Consider the following 18,365-nt stretch of genomic DNA (forward strand, 5'->3'; position numbering starts at 1 on the left):
CATGATTCAATATCATTTGAATAGAACAATATACATGTTTTGGTGTGTATTTTTGCATGTAATCACGGCCCCCATATAAATGTAACTGTGGGTGTAACATAGATTCAGGTTCACTTTTTCTCACTTAGATGCACTGGTTACACTAGATGTCACTATTGACTCTATTATCAACCTAGAAAGCTGTACAAGAACAATGTGAGAGTTAAACAGTAATGGTCATGTTTCTTGTAGACATGCTATTGTAGACAGCAGGTATTGCTAATAGTAGACATGACATGCAGTGTTACAGTGTCGTCTACTGTCACATAATATGCATTTGGGGGGCATTGCCCCCCCTTGCCTGTTTACTACCTTCTTTGCATATTTAATTCTTTATACGTTTTATTACAATACATACACTAATACTATCCTTTAAGACGTTGGAGAAGCACATCATGGATTACATTCTGAAACACTTCAATGTTGTGTATCAGCCAGTCAGACATTGAAGGATACAGATACAGACATTGAAGGATACAGATATTTGATCAGCCACACAGGCTGATCAAATATTAAAGGTGTTTTATTACTATTAATCAACCTGTCAACACCACAACTGACCCAAATGAGTGTAGAAATATTGAGATTGAGAGGTTATTTCAGGAAGTATAGCGGAGTCATAATATATCAGCTACTGTATTATGCTCTTAGGAAGATTTCCTCTCTCTCTGTGGACAAACTGACAGAGATTCTTGCCAGCGACCATGTTAATGTGACAAAGGAGGAGACAGTGTTTGAGGCTGCCATGTTGTGCAAGCAGAGCTTTGAAAAGGTCAGTCCCTTGTCAGTGTTTTACCTGATGAAAGACCATGGAGAAGTCAAACCCATGAGAGTGGCAAAGCGATCATAATGTTAAAGTTCATTTCAGTTAACTGTTGGATGGGCATCTTACAAATAAAATACTTAATAGGGTTCATTTGGTTCAATGTGTTCACGTTTCTGTGTTCACTCTACTAAGTTAATTCACAGGAAGCACAACTACAGTATAACTACAACGATACGTATGTGAGCATCCACACTGATAAAACAGTAAACAGAGGCACCAAACGCTGTGCAGTCCAGCTGTGTCAGAGCACACACAGAGAAGGGAGAGAGATCTCTGAGTGCTGAAAGACACATGCATATGGATAACCTGACTCTGATTATTAATTATAAGGAGGTGAGATAGTTGTACCCTACCTGAGATAATGACAGTTAACCTACCAGCTAGTGTTAGCTGCATAATAGTCTCCTCACCATCTACATTAATAACACAATCTTTTGAGGATTAGTGACAGATTGCATCCCAGATGTCTGATGGATTTTGAATGGCTGTCAATGCTTCATAAAATCGTTGAAATTGATCCAAACAATATTGTCGTTATCGTGCTTGGTGTGAATGACCCTTTAAATTAACACAGTGATTTTAATGTGTGGTCTGCAGAAACAACAATGTTTACCATTGAGTGTGCAACAGGACACACGGACGGACAAGGGCAAAAGCATTGTCTCTGCCACGCCTTCGGCCTGGGGGAGACATTAATAATAACAACAACAACTAGGTATGCAGACTGTAAAATGAATACTTACTTCCATCATGTATTCTGTAGTAATAATGTAGAAAAGAGTCAGCTAGTCAGCAACAGCAACCCTCCCCCTGGCCTGCTCCCATGGATTGGCTCCACCCACCTCACCTGCTCTCACTCACTCTCAATCCCTAATCACACCTGTCCTCACTCACTCCTCATTAGAGGCCTGCTATAAGTACTGCTTGAGTGCCTGTCCCTCTAGTTATTGTTTGTCAGCAGCAGCAGCAGCAGCAACTCCTCTGCCCTGGAGTCTCAGCAGGCCTTGGTTATGCGTCATTGAAGTGAGTTCTGTTGACAATTCATGATTCTTATGTTGCATTATATTGCTTTGTGATCAATGTAATTAATGTTAGTTCACCTGCTTGCCTTGAACACTTAAGAGAGGATTGTGTGTAATGTGTAGTGCACATAATGTACTTACATAAGTACATAAGTAATCTAGGAAATGCAGTGAGTTAATTTAGATAATATTATGTTTAATACTCTGGTTTATTAGTGGTAGGCCTACCCACTCCTCCTTAGAGTGCTACTCATTATTGTCCTAATTGTTGTTCATTAATGTGTTGTATGTATAATAATTATGTATTTCTGTCTTCATAGTAAAAACCATAACCGTGAAGCCTCATCACCTCCTTGCCCAATTACAATATGCTCATGTGTGCAACGGAAATAAATGGCTTAAACGGAATTCAGTTGTCAAACATTCTTGCCGATGTTCCATGGCGATGTTTAAATAACCCTTGAACCAGAACTCTATCTTATAAATAATGTAAGCACAAGATATGCTAGGTGTCTTTTGTTATGGGCCTTTCACATTGAAATGGACCCTGACTGCAGTTAACTGGAGGAGAGCTGGGAGGAGGTGTTTCTCCACTCCAAGACAAAAGGGAGGAGTTACTGCTTTACTACATCAACACAACACAGACGGTCGGACCCCAGAAAACACACAGATACATACAGAGAAGACACCATTATTACCTCAGTTCAACTTTCAGACTGCACTCTTCTTCAAAGTGACCTTCTGAGAAAACATTGGTGTAAGATAAGATAAGGATGATAATAAACCCTATGATGTACACACCAGATATATTAAGCATCTGCTCTGTGGCTTAAACATTTGTGACACTGCTGCTAAAAATATGTTATACTTGTCATTATCACATGTTTATTATACTGCTGTTCTGCCTGCCTCTACCTTTATTTCTCTCAATCAGTGTGGTTTCTTATTTTATAGTATTATCTGGTATTGTATTGTATTGTAACAGTTCCACTGCTTGTACCATGTATGAGTGTGACAAATAAAGATTCTTGACTCTTATTACTTATTTGTACTTCACTGCTTTATTTCAACAACTGATTTCTCGTTACTATTTATCATCACATTTATTACAAATGCACTCTAGAAGGAGCACGTTCAGTGAGAGACTCATAACGCCAACATGTACCACTGGGAGACACAGGAGGTCATTCCTACCTGTGTCCATTACACTTGATAACGTGTAAGGGGCATTTAATCGACTGGATTGTACAAAGTATTATGTGACCAGGGCACCTATGCCCGGAACAGAATACCAGACTTTCACCCAGAGAATACCACAAAATTCACAGTTCAGAATACCAAATGTCAGGTTTAAAAGAGGAGCAGAGATGTGTTTCCAGTTCAAAATATATGCCATTTTATTTAGGCACAGGGCAGATGCTTTAATAATACCTTCATGATTTAAGCAAACATACGTAACCACATGGACACATTCACAGAAATAGCCAATCTAGCGTCGTTAAAACGGACGCCTGCCGTTACGTTTTTCTCACTTTTACTGTAAAATGTATATTACTGTGAACACATTTCTACAGGACCTGTGGATATCCTTGTCATTCTGGGCTTAAACAAGAAGTTGAATATTTGAATGATATAGCACACATAGAGGAACTGTAGTGGTGAAACCTTTATTAAACAAAACTAAACAAAAACATAATAATTTTCCCAACAATCTCAACAATACATATGGCAACACACAGTGAACAGTTACACAAACCCAGTAGTTTGTCAGCATTTTACTGCACCATTATTTACTGCAAATCAATGAACATAATTATTGCATGAATATGAATGAATATGACTTGCTAAATCCTGACAAATGTGGACAGACACAGTGATGCTAATATTGTACTACCAGTAACTGAGTAAGTAAATGAGCTGGAGGGAATAATGCTATAAAGATACATGTAAAAAAAACTACAAAGAAAAAGGAAATCTCCATCATGTTGAATAGAAAATAAGATCCATACACAAGATAAAATAAAAACCCATCACGAGAAACTATTAATGTTTATTTTCTTCAGTCATGTCGATTGTCAGATTATCTCTCTGCTTTATCATTGTCATCCTGGATAAGACTGTGTCTGTTATATGTGTCTGTGTGACTAACTTAAACTAAAGGCTAGAGGCCTTTCGCCTGTATGAGTCCTCAGGTGCTTTTTTAGATCACTTGTGCTAACACAGCCTTTACCACAAACTGTACAAGAAAAGGGCTTTTCACCTGTATGAGTCCTCATGTGTGTTTTTAGTTCACCCTTTTGAGAACAGCCTTTAGCACACACTGTACAAGAAAATGGCTTTTCGCCTGTATGAGTCCTCATGTGTGTTTTTAGATCACCCTTTTGAGTAAAGCTTTTACCACAAACTTTACAGGAAAAGGGCTTTTCGCCTGTATGAGTCCTCATGTGTGTTTTTAGATTATCCTTTTGAGAACAGCCTTTACCACAAACTTTACAGGAAAAGGGCTTTTCGCCTGTATGAGTCCTCATGTGTGTTTTTAGATCACCCTTGTGAGTACAGCCTTTACCACACACTGTACAAGAAAAGGGCTTTTCGCCTGTATGAGTCATCATGTGTGTTTTTAGAACACCCTTTTGAGTACAGCCTTTACCACACACTGTACAAGAAAAGGGCTTTTCACCTGTATGAGTCATCATGTGTCTTTTTAGATTGCCCTTGTGAGTACAGCCTTTACCACACACTGTACAAGAAAAGGGCTTTTCGCCTGTATGAGTCATCATGTGTGTTTTTAGAACACCCTTTTGAGTACAGCCTTTACCACAAACTTGACAGGAAAAGGGCTTTTCGCCTGTATGAGTCCTCATGTGTGTTTTTAGATCACCCTTGTGAGTACAGCCTTTACCACACACTGTACAAGAAAATGGCTTTTCACCTGTATGAGTCATCATGTGTGTTTTTAGATTACCCTTGTGAGCACAGCCTTTACCACAAACTTTACAGGAAAAGGGTTTTTCGCCTGTATGAGTCCTCATGTGTGTTTTTAGATCACCCTTGTGAGCACAGCCTTTACCACAAACTGTACAGGCAAAGGGCTTTTCGCCTGTATGAGTCATCATGTGTTTTTTTAGATTACCCTTGTTAGTACAGCCTTTACCACATACTGTACAAGAAAAGGGCTTTTCCCCTTTGTGAATCATTATGTGTCTCTTCAGATGTCCCTTACGATTAAACATGTTTCCACACTCTGCACAACTAAAACTTTTCTTCCCTGTGTGACTCCTCATGGAGTGAGTTTGTTTAGATGATTTCAGGTCCTGGGACACCACATTTTGTGTGTTTTGTGATTTTGCTGTATTTATAGCTGACTGATCTCCCCTAGTCTCCTCCCAGTCATCACTGTCTTCAGTGTCTGATTCAGAACAGTGTGAAGAGAGGAGCTGGTTATCACTAGTTGGTTGTGATGTTCCACAGTCCTCTACATCAGCTTGTGTTTTCATGTGTTCAGTTGATGTGCTGGCTACAGGCTCTGTCTCTCTGTTTTCATCATCATCTTCACTTTTCACTGCTAGTAATGTCAACGTTGACCCACCAGCCTCTTCTGGTCTGTGAAGTAGCTCCTCCTGTTCCTCTTTAATCTGTGGAAGTTGTGGTTCCTCCTGGACCAGACTGGGGCTCCTCTCATATTTTGGAGATTTTGATTCTTCCTGAGCCAGACTGGAGCTCCACTCCTCTTCAGGGGAAACCTCCTCTTTACACACATGGGCGAGCAGGAAGCCTAGGAAAAAAGATACATTGAAACTCTATAGAACTAGAAATAGTACATGATATCATGCAGTGTTCCCTCTGCTTTATGAAAAGATGGTGCACATACATCCACTTCAGTGTCCAGGTGCAGGAAAAACACAAGTTCAACAAATACAAATAAATGATGCACACTGGATAAAAAAGCTCAGCTGTTTTAATTGCTTTATTTTCCTTTGTTTCCTGTTTTATGTCTTTAGTAGTTGGAAGAACTTCAGCTGTAAATAAACTGCTGCGCTGTGCTGAAAATAATGTGGCCCTTTGTTTACATTGCAGCTCTCATAGAAGATGCGAGGTGAGCTGAATGAGAGGCGGTCCCTATTATTTTTTAATGACTTGTAAATGTTAGATGAGTGAGTCTTCTGATTAGTTAATACTGACGTAGAATTAACTGCACAGCTTCAGTGAACCCAATAATACTTTTCCAACCGAACCATCGTACTGAGGTACACCCTCAGTACCGGCCCACTTTCACCAATAAAATAAATAAAGAGTGCTTAAAACTCACTGAGATCCAGGTGGTTTTCAGGTTCCTGTTCAAGGTAGTCTTCAGGTTCCTGTTTAATAGAAACAGTCCTGGCTGGAGAACTGATCTTCACCTGCAGACTGGACTCCACACACTGGTCTGGAATGAAGGAATACAATACCATCATTGGATACCACCACTGGACACGAAACACCACTACTGCTGTGAATCCAGCACTACAAACCACCACCATCTATAACTGATCGAACGCCGATCCAACTCACAGGCCCAGTCTCTGGGCCTTGTTGGTAAGTCTCGATCTCAGCTGGACCTTCTCTGTGTTCCGGTTCTACTTCTGAGGCCTACTCTCTGCTGTGGGCACCCGTTGGTGCCCTCGCGAGTACGTACTGTCCTGAGAAGCCACCCTGGCAACACTACTACTCCTAGCCTGCTACACCTTTTCCTGTCACTTTACACCTTTACTGGCCACAGTCTTTTTTCTTCCCCAGCAACACCACCATGGAGACACTTACCTTATCACCTGGCTGCGACGGCTGTCTCCACCTCAAGCAGAAGGTGTCCGAGCTAGAGGGAAGGATATCCATTCTCCACATGATAAAGGAAGATGAGCTCTTCATCGACTCCTTCTGCCACGATCCCGTCGCCCCAGCACCCGACCCCGAGTTGGATGTGACTGTCCCCGCCGCTGGACCCGAACGTCCCCGCTCCAGGTCGCGGGAGCTGGATGTGACCGTCCCCGCCGTTGGACCCGACCGTCCTCGCAGCCCCCCCTCCAGGGTGCGGGAGCTGGACGCGACTCTCCCCGCCACTGGTCTGGATCGCCCCCGTCCCCCCACCACCAAGGTCGGAGAATTGTACGCAACCGTCCTCGCAGGGGCGGCTGGGTCGGGCTCAGCTGTCCCTGGTCTGGATGTCCCGGTCCACTGGTACCAGGAGGGCGCTAGGCCGAAAATTACACCCTCGGCTAGCTCCACTCCAGGCCCCTGGATAACAATTGCCCGAGGCAAACATGGGGGGCCCTTCTCACGTTCACCGCCACCAAACCCCCCACCCCCGCTACCAACTAGTAATCCATTTGCCGTTCTGGACATGAACGAGTTCCCTACACCGTCATCCAACAGCTCGCTGTCCCCCCCGTTACTCCCCAGCCAAAAAAAGGTCCGCCAAGAGCTGCTAAAAACGGCTGTTAAACGCCGCTCGGAGTGTCTCTCTGGTCATCAACCACTGAAAAAGCCCACACTTCACAACACCTGGGAATGGCCTGGGATTCAGGTGTTGCAGACGCCCACCTCCCCCATACAGCGGAGGTCTGGCTCCCCCGAAACACCCCCCCACCCCCGTTCGCCAATTCCATCCCTCCTCCCCCCCCCCACTGCGTTAGTTATCGGCGACTCAATCATCAAGAACATCCGCTTTGTTAACGCAATAACACAATGTTTTCCAGGAGCAACAACTGCAAAACTTCTTGAAAAAATCCCGATGTCCTGGCTTCTCTCCCCTCCTCCGTCACAATGATTGTCCTTCATGTGGGGACCAACGACCGTTATTCAGAACTAACAAAAATCCATTTCACACGTCTCCTCGATCTCCTCAGCAGCAGCGGAAAGTCTGTTTACATCTCCGGGCCACTGCCCACGCTGTGTCGCGGTCGAGGAGATGTCCACTCCAGTCGGCTGCTGGCTTTGCACCATTGGCTCCAGTTTGCATGTTATTCCCACAACATCAACTATATCCAAAACTTTTATCTATTCTGGGACCGTCCATCATTCTATGCTGCCGATGGCCTTCATCCAAGCAAGCTAGGATGCCAAACGCTTGCAAATAATTTGCATCGCTCCGTTGTTCCACGCTCACTACCAAAACATTGACTGTTTACTACTACAGCTGTCCCGTCCGACCTCACTTCCTTCCACCTCCAAACCACCCCAGACAGCCAATATATCGCCCCCCTGTGGCCGGGAGGGTTTTCTCCCTCTCCTGGGCCCAGACCCCTGATTATAAACCCTGATTCATATACTATAGATCTTGTCATTGACCACGAAGCCTACCCAATCCTCATTCCCACTATAATAGGAAATAGGAATTATCATGTAAACACAAATGGCCTTAACATACACAATCTTCATCCTATCAAGACTATATTACAGAGAACAAACCATTTTAATCAGATTAAAATTGGGTTTCTCAATATAAGGTCCCTAAATCAAAAATCCTCCTTAATTTATGACTATATACATGATCAAAACCTCGACATGATGGGACTCTGTGAAACTTGGCTTTCAAATAATGATGATGCACAGCTCCTGATAGATGCTTCTCCACCAGATTTTGTGTTTTCCCAAGTAGCCCGTAGCACAAAAAAAGGTGGGGGTGTTGCACTGATCCATAACTCCAAATACCCACTAAATAAAAAATCCAATGTCTCTTTTTCATCCTTCGAGCTACTATTAATGTCCTCATCACTACCCAGCCAGATTTCCCAGCCTTTCTACATAGCCATCATATACCGCCCCCCTGGAGCCTACACCCTGTTTCTGGAGGAACTCTCTCAGTTCCTATCAGACCTAGTCACTCGTGCCGACCATCTGATCATCATAGGTGACTTTAACATCCATTTCAATGACACATCCAATGCACTTAACAAAGCTTTTACATCCCTTATCGAAACCCTGGATTTCACCCAATTCATCACTGAACCTACACACCGCAATGGTAATACCATCGACCTTGTCCTGGCCCGTGGCATCAAAATCCAAGATGTATCAGTATCTCCATCTGCTAAATCGATTACCGACCACTGCTTCATTGAGTTGAAGGCCATGATCCCCTTACAGTCTATCAACCACTGCCCATCAAAAAGCCGCTGCATCAATAATACAGCTAAAATGGCCTTAGAGTCCTCTCTGCCAACTGCCATCGGCCCCTTCAACAACTACTTTGGATCCCTCGACACCTTCACCAACGGATTTAACACTACTCTACTTGATGTAATAGACTCCATTGCACCCTTTAAAACCAGAAAGCGCACATCCAATAACATCACACCATGGTTCAATGACAACACCAGGACTCTCAAGCAAACATGCCGAGACCTTGAGCAAAAATGGCGTAAAACCAAGCTCGAGGTCTTTCGAATAGCATGGGATGAGTCACTACATAAATACAAAAATGCTCTTAAACAAGCAAAAAATTCATATTACTCCACATTAATAGCCAATAACAAGCATAACCCCAAATTCTTATTCAACACAATCACCAACCTTACCAAAACCGCCCCCCCAGCTCCTCCCCATTCCATCAGTCCTCTCGACTTTATCCAATTTTTTGATAATAAAGTAGAGTTGATCAGACAACAGGCCAGAGCTCCACCCACAACTAGCTCTCAACCTCCAACTTACACATCCTCCACCCCTCATCTTAGCATCACCCTATCACAGTTTAACACAATATCCTGGGATACTCTCAGTAAACTGGTCTCTACCTCAAAATCTACCACTTGTCTATTAGATCCAATTCCCACCAATCTGTTTAAAGAGCTGCTTAGCACACTAGGTCCCCCACTTCTCCATATTATAAATGAGTCCCTAATTAGTGGCATTGTTCCATCAATTTTCAAAACCGCCATAATTAAACCCCTACTTAAAAAACCGAACCTTGACCCACATACTCTAGCAAACTATAGACCAATATCAAATCTTCCATTCATGTCCAAACTATTAGAAAGAGTTATCTCCAGCCAGCTCACAGCCTACCTCAAAGACAACAACCTCTATGACAGTTTTCAGTCTGGCTTCAGATCCCAACACTCCACAGAAACAGCACTGGTCAAAATAACGAACGACCTATTAATGGAGATGGATAATGACAGAACCTCCCTCCTGCTGCTCTTAGACCTCAGTGCCGCATTTGATACGGTTGATCACTCCATTCTCCTTCACCGGCTAGAGCATCTGGTTGGCATCAAAGGTACTGCACTTGACTGGTTCCGCTCCTACCTCTCACATAGAACACAGCGTGTTTATTTCAATAACGCAATGTCAGATCATTCAACTGTCAAATATGGTGTCCCACAAGGCTCAGTCCTTGGACCACTCTTATTTTGTCTGTATATGCTTCCACTAGGGGACATCTTTAGAAAGTCTGGCATAAACTACCACTGCTATGCCGACGACACTCAAATTTACATCCCCATCACTACAAATGACCCATCCAACCTCCAAACCCTCGAAACCTGTCTAAACGAGGTTAAGACGTGGATGACCAGAAGCTTCCTGCTCCTGAACTCTGCTAAATCAGAAATGCTGTTAGTAGGCCCAGCGAAACACACCCATCTGTTCACTAACACAACTTTAAACCTGGATGGCTGCTCAATAACCCACAAACCAACAGTCAGAAGTTTAGGAGTAGTTTTCGACCCATCACTATCTTTCACACACCATATAAAAAGCACCACAAGATCTGCCTTCTTCCATCTGCGCAACATAGCCAAAATTCGCCCAATACTCTCACTTCCCGATGCCGAAACCCTGGTTCATGCTTTCATCACTTCACGAATAGACTACTGTAATGCCCTTTTCTCCGGTTTACCATCAACAGCAACACATGGCATTAGATTAGTTCAAAATGCAGCAGCTAGACTACTAACCAGAAAAAAGAAATATGATCACATCACACCAACACTCATAGCACTACACTGGCTGCCGATACAGGCCAGAGCCGATTTCAAGGTACTACTCCTGACCTATAAAGCCCTAAACGGACTTGCACCATCCTACATGTCCAGCTTAATAGAACCGTACATCCCTGGACGTCCACTACGCTCCCAGGATGCTGGTCTCCTCACAGTCACAACATATAAAAAAGTAACAGTTGGGGGCAGAGCATTCACACATCGTGCCCCCTATCTCTGGAATACTCTCCCTCAAGCTGTTAGAGATGCCGACTCTATAGGCATTTTTAAATCCAGGCTAAAAACATATCTGTTTTCCCTGCATTATGGTTCCCCATAGTCTTGCACTGTGGTTTTTTAATATTGTTCATATATTGTATATTGTATTCTCTTTCTTTTTTTTGTTTCCTTGTTTTTTTTTTGTGACTACTATGTATTTTGTGTTGTGAAGTGCACAGAGACCCCTTGGGGTGATGTTGCACTATAAATAAAAATAAACTGAAACTGAATACGCACTTTAATAATAAGGACTTTGATGTGATATAAATAAGGAGGACTAGACTATATATAGAGACTATAGATGTAATCAAAATGGGGCCTAATGGTTGATCTACAAATAATGATCCCCAAAAACAGATCTACAACCTAACAACACTTTGCCATGCAAACACTGTGTCATACATGCAGTGTGTAGTTTGATGTTGTAACATACATACCTGCAGTGTGTAGTTTGATGTTGTGTGTGTGTAACAGACATACCTGCAGTGTGTAGTTTGATGTTGTGTGTGTAACAGACATACCTGCAGTGTGTAGATCGATGTCCATATCAAAATCAATGTCCAGCAGTTTGTTTTGTTTCTCCAGCAGAGTTTCTAGTGTCTCTATCTCTCTCTGGAAGAGGTTGCACATGAACTCTGCAGCCGCACTGAGGCGCTGCAACACAAACACTCTGACAAGCTTCACACAACAAACATCAGCACCACGCTGCTGTTTGTCCAAAACACACAATATCTCCTCTCCCACCGACGTCATGTGTTCATTTATCTTCAGCCGTACAGACTCCATTTGACACGTTTTTACCTTCTTCACGTTTTTCACCAAGACCACAACACGCACTTACTTCCGAGTCAACGTGTTTCACACATGCGCATTGAAGGATCCAGGCACCGTTGCCTTCTTAGTGCCTTTCGCCCCCTGGTGGAAGAGGTGTGTAGAGGAGAAACACCTCCTCCTCCCACCTCCTCACATTCTTCCAGTTCACTGCAGTCAGGGTCCATTTCAATGTGAAAGGCTCATAACAAAAGACAGTGCAATGATGGGCCATCATCAGAGAAACATTTACATAGATGCCAGTTCCAATGTGTTTTGTTTCATCAACATATTGACTGTTTTTTCTTTGCCAAAGAAAGCAAACCCAGAAACAAAAACATTTCACTGACTTCAGTACACTTGTAAACCTGTGATGACACAAAAGTGGATTCTGATTAATGTCAAAAGTTAATTTAGAAGTTTAGCTATTGATATATGGTTATTCTATGGAATTGTCCATTCAGATAACAAAATGTTACTTCTCTGTGAAAACAAGTGTGTTTGTTGGACATTACAATGATACGCCATCATGCCACCCTTTTTCGTTTTTGAAAATGTACAGAATTCTGGGTTATATCAGCACTGCACACAGAGCGCTGAGAGTGGGGAGTTTTTACTAATCTATACAGTACTTTTTATGTACTCATGCAATAGAACCATATCAATGTTTTAGTGTGTATTTTGCATGTAATCACGACCCCCATATAAACATAACTGTGGGTGTAACATAGATTCAGATTCACTTTAATCTCACTTTAGATGCACTGGTTAGGTACATACATGGACATGCAGGTTTCCCCTGCATGTCCACTAGATGTCACTATTGACTATTATCAACCTAGAAAGCTGTACATGATGAACAATGTGAGAGTTAAACATGTGAATGGTCATGTTTCTTGTAGACATGCTACTTGTAGACAGCAGGTATTGCTAATAGTAGACATGACATGCAGTGTTACAGTGGTGTCTACTGTCACATAATATGACAGTCTTGTGTCAAGGCTAGATCAAGTGTGAAATCAAACCATAGTGTGTCCCAGTTCTGTAGAAATAAACACAATGCTTGTCCTGTCAGTATATAATCAATGGCGTTCACAGAAATCCTCTTTTATCATGTTGTTATGACAGACTTACTGCCAGTAATAATCTCTGAATCTGCAGTATTGCATTTGTATAAAGTGTAGTGTAGTGGAGTAACTAACTGAATTTACTCAGTACTGTATTCAAGTACAATATTGAAGTACCTTGAGTATTTATATTTTCAGTTCTCTATACAGTCTGATACATCTACTTCTCTAAATCTCAGAGGTGAATATTGTGCGTTCAATTCCACTGTATGTATGTATTTATATTTATTATTATTATTTATTATACAAAACATACATTAACCAATTAAGCCCTATTTTATACTTGGGCAATTGAAAAATAGCCGATTCATAAGCTCACAATGTGTTGCTTCGAGTTGTGAGCTTGTCCGTCTGCTATTTTTTTTTTTTTTTTGGTGAAATGAGATTTTGCATTTAGTCAATGTCCTGCTTATGTGCAATTTAGAAACGGGTAGTAACAGCCTATCGACCTGGACACACACACACACACACACACACACACACACACACACACTTATTGTTGTCTAATTTGCATTTTAAATGCAGAAGGCCCACTCAGTAATCATCTGTATCATCTACACACTTTAGGTGTGTCATTGTCTCCAACTATCCCCCAATTTACACATTCTAGTATATAGACTGTGGGTCGTTGAGCTACAGTCATTCTCTAAGACTAAGTACTCTCTCATTCCAAGGACCCTCAGTTTGATTTACATTAGGCCAGAAATTCTGTTCAAATAGCAATTCTTGTACATTCTCCAGTTATATTTATGTGAATGGATGGTGAAGATTGTCCTAAAACCTCACAATGAGAACCATTGATATACTATTTGTATTTTTCTTGTTATTAATTTATCATTTATTTATACAGGTGACATAGAGACTCTCATTCTCAAGACAATCAGTTCAGACGTATATAGACACACTGTTTACATGTGGATGGACAAGTAGGCAACCAGTTTAAAGGAACATTTCACTTTCCCCCAAAAAAATGGTAATTTTATTGACTACTCAGGCTTTTGTGGGCACCCCAGACAGTTTTTAAAGGAGAAATCCGGACATTTTAAGTGTTATCTTTGATGTGTCGCTTATCACTCACCATCCTTGAAAGGGACGTTGAGTTATTTCAGAGAGTCCCGTGTCGTTTCTAAGTGAAATTCGTCTATTATAACCGATGCAAAGTTAATTTTTTCTCTACTACTACTCATTGTAGAGTCTCATGATACTCAAACATGCACTGAAAGTTCCTGAGAAGCTAATGCTAATGCCGAACGAGCTAACGCTGTTTGCTTATTTCTCTCCCTGGCAACACCGAGTTGCCAGGTTCTGGGAGAGAAACAGTATCATGAGAGTATCATGAGACTCTACAATGAGTAGTAGTAGAGAAAAAAATTACTTTGCATCGGTTATAATCAGAGGTGGGGACTTGGACTCGAGACTCGAGACTCGACTTGACTTGAAGTCCCGATTTTGATGACTTTAGACTTGCTTGACCAAATCAAAAATAGACTTGGACTTGCTTGGGACTTGAATGCCAAAGACTTGAGACTTGACTTGACTTGAACACTAAAGACTTGAGACTTGACTTGACTTGAGCCCTCTTGACTTGAAAATTCAAGTCTTTTCAAGTCACTTTCAAGTCACTTAAGCAAGCCAAAAATGTTTAAAAAGTGTGCATCAACTATAATGTTATTAGTCAGAAATCCCGGCCGTCAGTGACACCTAGTATAGTGTTGCCAAAGCTGCTTATTTACCCTAACTTTTGGACAAACTTTGGCTTGTTTTTGGCTTGTTTTTGGAAGTCGGTTCGCTTGTTTCTCTCCCGATACTTGGCAACACTGGCCCACATGTTGCATGTTACCAAACAAACAACCAGTGGTGGAAAGTAACTAAGTACATTTACTCAAGTACTTTACTTTTTTTTTTACATTTTTGACTTATTTTTGACTTTACTGAAGTATTTGCAATTTTCAGTACTTTACTTCTACATTACAGTCATTTAGCAGACGCTTTTATCCAAAACGACTTACAGTAAGTGCATTCAACATAGGTAGGGAACGAAACTACTAATCACCAGAAGTCCTAAGTGCATTTTCTGCAAAAACAAGCAACCAAGAGTATACCTAGCGCTAAGGTAAAAGTGCAATATATCAGCTACCTACTTCTACTCAACTACATACATATCAGAGGCAGATATTAGCCTACTTTTACTCCACTACAATTATTTGAAAACTTTAGGTACCAGTTACTTTGTAGATTTTGGTTATTAATACAAAACATACATTGACCAACATACATTGACCGCGCTATATACATTTCCTCTTCTACCCCGGATTTGAACGCGGTTTCCAGTGCAATTGCTGAAATTTCACCATTCTGATAATAGAGCCTGCCTGCTTGATCAGAGGATACACTGAATTTGTGTCAGATCCTGTGTCTAGGTGAGACATGGCCTTTGACATTATCTAAATGTCTCAATAGAAGAGCAGGGAGACAAAATACAACCACCCTGATTGTATAAGTTATATTGTAGTAACATACTCTACCATACAGATTGTACAAAATTACATTATATTCATTAAAAAGGGCCCTTTTAAACCCTGTCCTCAAGGAGGAAATTAAAAGTACAGTATCTGCGTTCTGTTGGCCTGGAAGAAACCTTGTTTTAAAACAAATGCAAATTGTGAAAAATGCTCATGATTTATGTAAATCTTTACATATCTTGAATTAACATTTTGACTTGTTTGGGACTTGAAACAAAAGGTTAGGACTTGTGTGGGACTCGAAACAAAAGGTTAGGACTTGTTTGGGACTTGAAACAAAAGGTTAGGACTTGTGTGGGACTCGAACCAAAATGCTAAGGACTTGTGTGGGACTCGAAACAAAAAGCTGAGGACTTGGACTTGACTTGGGACTTGGCTGTGTTGACTTGGACTTGACTCGGGACTTGAGAGCAAAGACTTGAGACTCGACTTGGACTTGCAACATAGGGACTTTGTCCCACCTCTGGTTATAATAGACGAATTTCACTTAGGCACGCGCTCCCATTATGCCAACGGAGGGGGTCGAAAAAATGACGACACAGGACTCTCTGAAATAACTCAACGTCCCTTTCAAGGATGGTGAGTGATAAGCGACACATCAAAGATAACACTTAAAATGTCCGGATTTCTCCTTTAAGTTGCTTGATTTAGTATTTAGATGTTTCATATTCATTTTATCAGACAGGCCCCCTTCCTATACAAACCCATTCATTGTCTCCGCCAGGCCGAAAGGCATGGCGAGAGAGTATGTTTTGCCCCCTGTCCGTCCGTGTGTGTGTGTGTGTCCGTCCGTGTGTCCGTCCGTGTGTCCGTCATTCTGTCATTTTGTGTACAGCTAATCTCCGGCACCGTTGGCTTGATCGCAACGAAACTGTGCACACACACTCCCTGGATGCCAGAGCAGAACCTCTGCCCCAAATTTTTCAAATTAGCCTTTTATAGCGCCACCAGGAGGCCGCTTTTTGCAAAACACACTTCTTGACAGTACTCCTACAGATTTTATCCAAACATCACGCAAATCAGTACACAGTATCTCTATAGTCATGTGATCAACACGGATCTGTCCAATTTTCCATATTTCATCCTGATTGGCTAAGGTTGGCTTCCAAAGTTTGCAGGATTGCTCCGTTTTCAACAAAATGCCTCAAATCATGAACGCAGCTTGCGATTTCCGTGAGATTTCACACGCACATTCCCACTAGGCCGAGGAAGAAATGCCACTTGAAAATGTTCAAATCAGCCTCATGGTGGCGCTATAAATGGACGATTTATGTTTTTAACTATAACTGCACCGATCTGCATGAAACTTTGCACGCACACTCCCTAGAGGCCAAGGAAAAACAACTGACCTGCATTTTTCACATTTGCCTTTCATAGCGCCACCAGGAGGCCAACTTATGTAAAACACATTCTTTGATATTAAGCCTTCAGAATTTATCCAAATTTCACGCACATCGGTACACTTGATCTCTATAGTCATGTGATCACGATGGATCTTTTAAAATTTTCATATTCCATCCTGATTGGCTAACATTGACATCTAAAGTTTGCAGGAGTGGCCCGTTTTGAACAAAATGCCACAAATCATGAATGCAGCGTCCGATTGCGACACTTTGCACGTACATGGTATGGTATGGTATGGTATTGTGGGGTTTATTTTACTGCTTGTTTGACATATTGAGAAAATGCATATCCTCACTGTGGTAAGTCCGGAATTCAAACATTTCTTGTGTAAAAGTAATACTCATTATGCAGACTGTCCTAATGGTCTAAAATGTATATAAATCTTTTGAAAATAGCAGATCTACAAGCTCACAATGTTTTACATAGCAACCCATTGTGAGATTGTAGATCAGCTATTTTCAAATGGCTGACATGTATATAGGACCGAAGTGGGTAAATGTATGTTTTGTAATCAAAATCTACAAAGTAACTAAAGTTGTCAAAAAATATAGTAAGTACAATGTTTGTCTGAGATGTAGTGGAGTAAAAGTACTGAAAATTGGAAATACTCCAGTAAGTAAAAATACCTCAAAATGGTACTTGTGCAGTACTTGAGTAAAGTACTTAGTTACTTTACACCAGTCCTTCTCAAACTTTTTTCATGTCAAGGACCCTAATTGACACTTATTACCCCGCGGACCCCCATTTGAAAAGATAAGCCAGGGACCCCAATAAGAGAAGGTTTTTACGGCTCTCTTGCAGTCATTCTCAACCATTTTAATTTCAAGGACCCCCAGTTTGACATGCATTAGGCTACGGACCCCAATTTAATGGCATTTATACCTCTGGGACCCCAATATACACTGTAAAACCAATGTTAATCGAACTCTGAGAGTGTACAAATGTGTTTGTTTGTACACTCTCAGAGTTACAGACCCACAAGGGTCCATTTGTACACTCAGAGTTACAGACCCACAAGGGTCCATTTGGTTCCTATCAATCATTTGACTGTGGACCCCCTGGAACCCCCCCAAGGACCCCTGGGGGTCCCCGGACCCCACTGACTATTGTTACAGACAAGAGAAGCCCAACAGAACTGTGATAGCCCACATCATCCTGCTTTGTACAATTGTGATTGCTTTATGCATTTGTAACTTTCTTTTACTATTTTAATAAAACGAAAAAAAACTAAGTTCACATCTGGGCTCCTTTATGACATGTGTTTATATATAAATATGTGGGAGGGAGGGGGGTTTACAATAAATGGGGGGGGGTCATATACGAGGGGGGGTTCGCAATATATGGGGGGGGGGGGGTCATATACGACAGCGCCACACTAC

General features: G+C 41.6%; 1 protein-coding gene across 1 annotated transcript; it reads right to left on the reverse strand.

The window, feature by feature from the left end:
- Window positions 1-172: 172 nt before the first annotated feature.
- LOC308103038 (uncharacterized protein) lies at window positions 173-6,759 on the reverse strand (the record flags this gene model as incomplete). Its single annotated transcript, XM_080452889.1, has 4 exons — window positions 173-180; window positions 4,232-4,430; window positions 5,508-5,630; window positions 6,688-6,759. The coding sequence occupies 4 exons, from the start codon at window positions 6,757-6,759 to the stop codon at window positions 173-175; spliced, it is 402 nt and encodes a 133-aa protein (XP_080309015.1).
- Between the last annotated feature and the right edge of the window lie 11,606 nt (window positions 6,760-18,365).

The sequence above is a fragment of the Gymnoscopelus braueri genome, assembly GCF_963280865.1.
Source record: "Gymnoscopelus braueri genome assembly, chromosome: 16".
Classification (NCBI taxonomy): Eukaryota; Metazoa; Chordata; class Actinopteri; order Myctophiformes; family Myctophidae; genus Gymnoscopelus; species Gymnoscopelus braueri.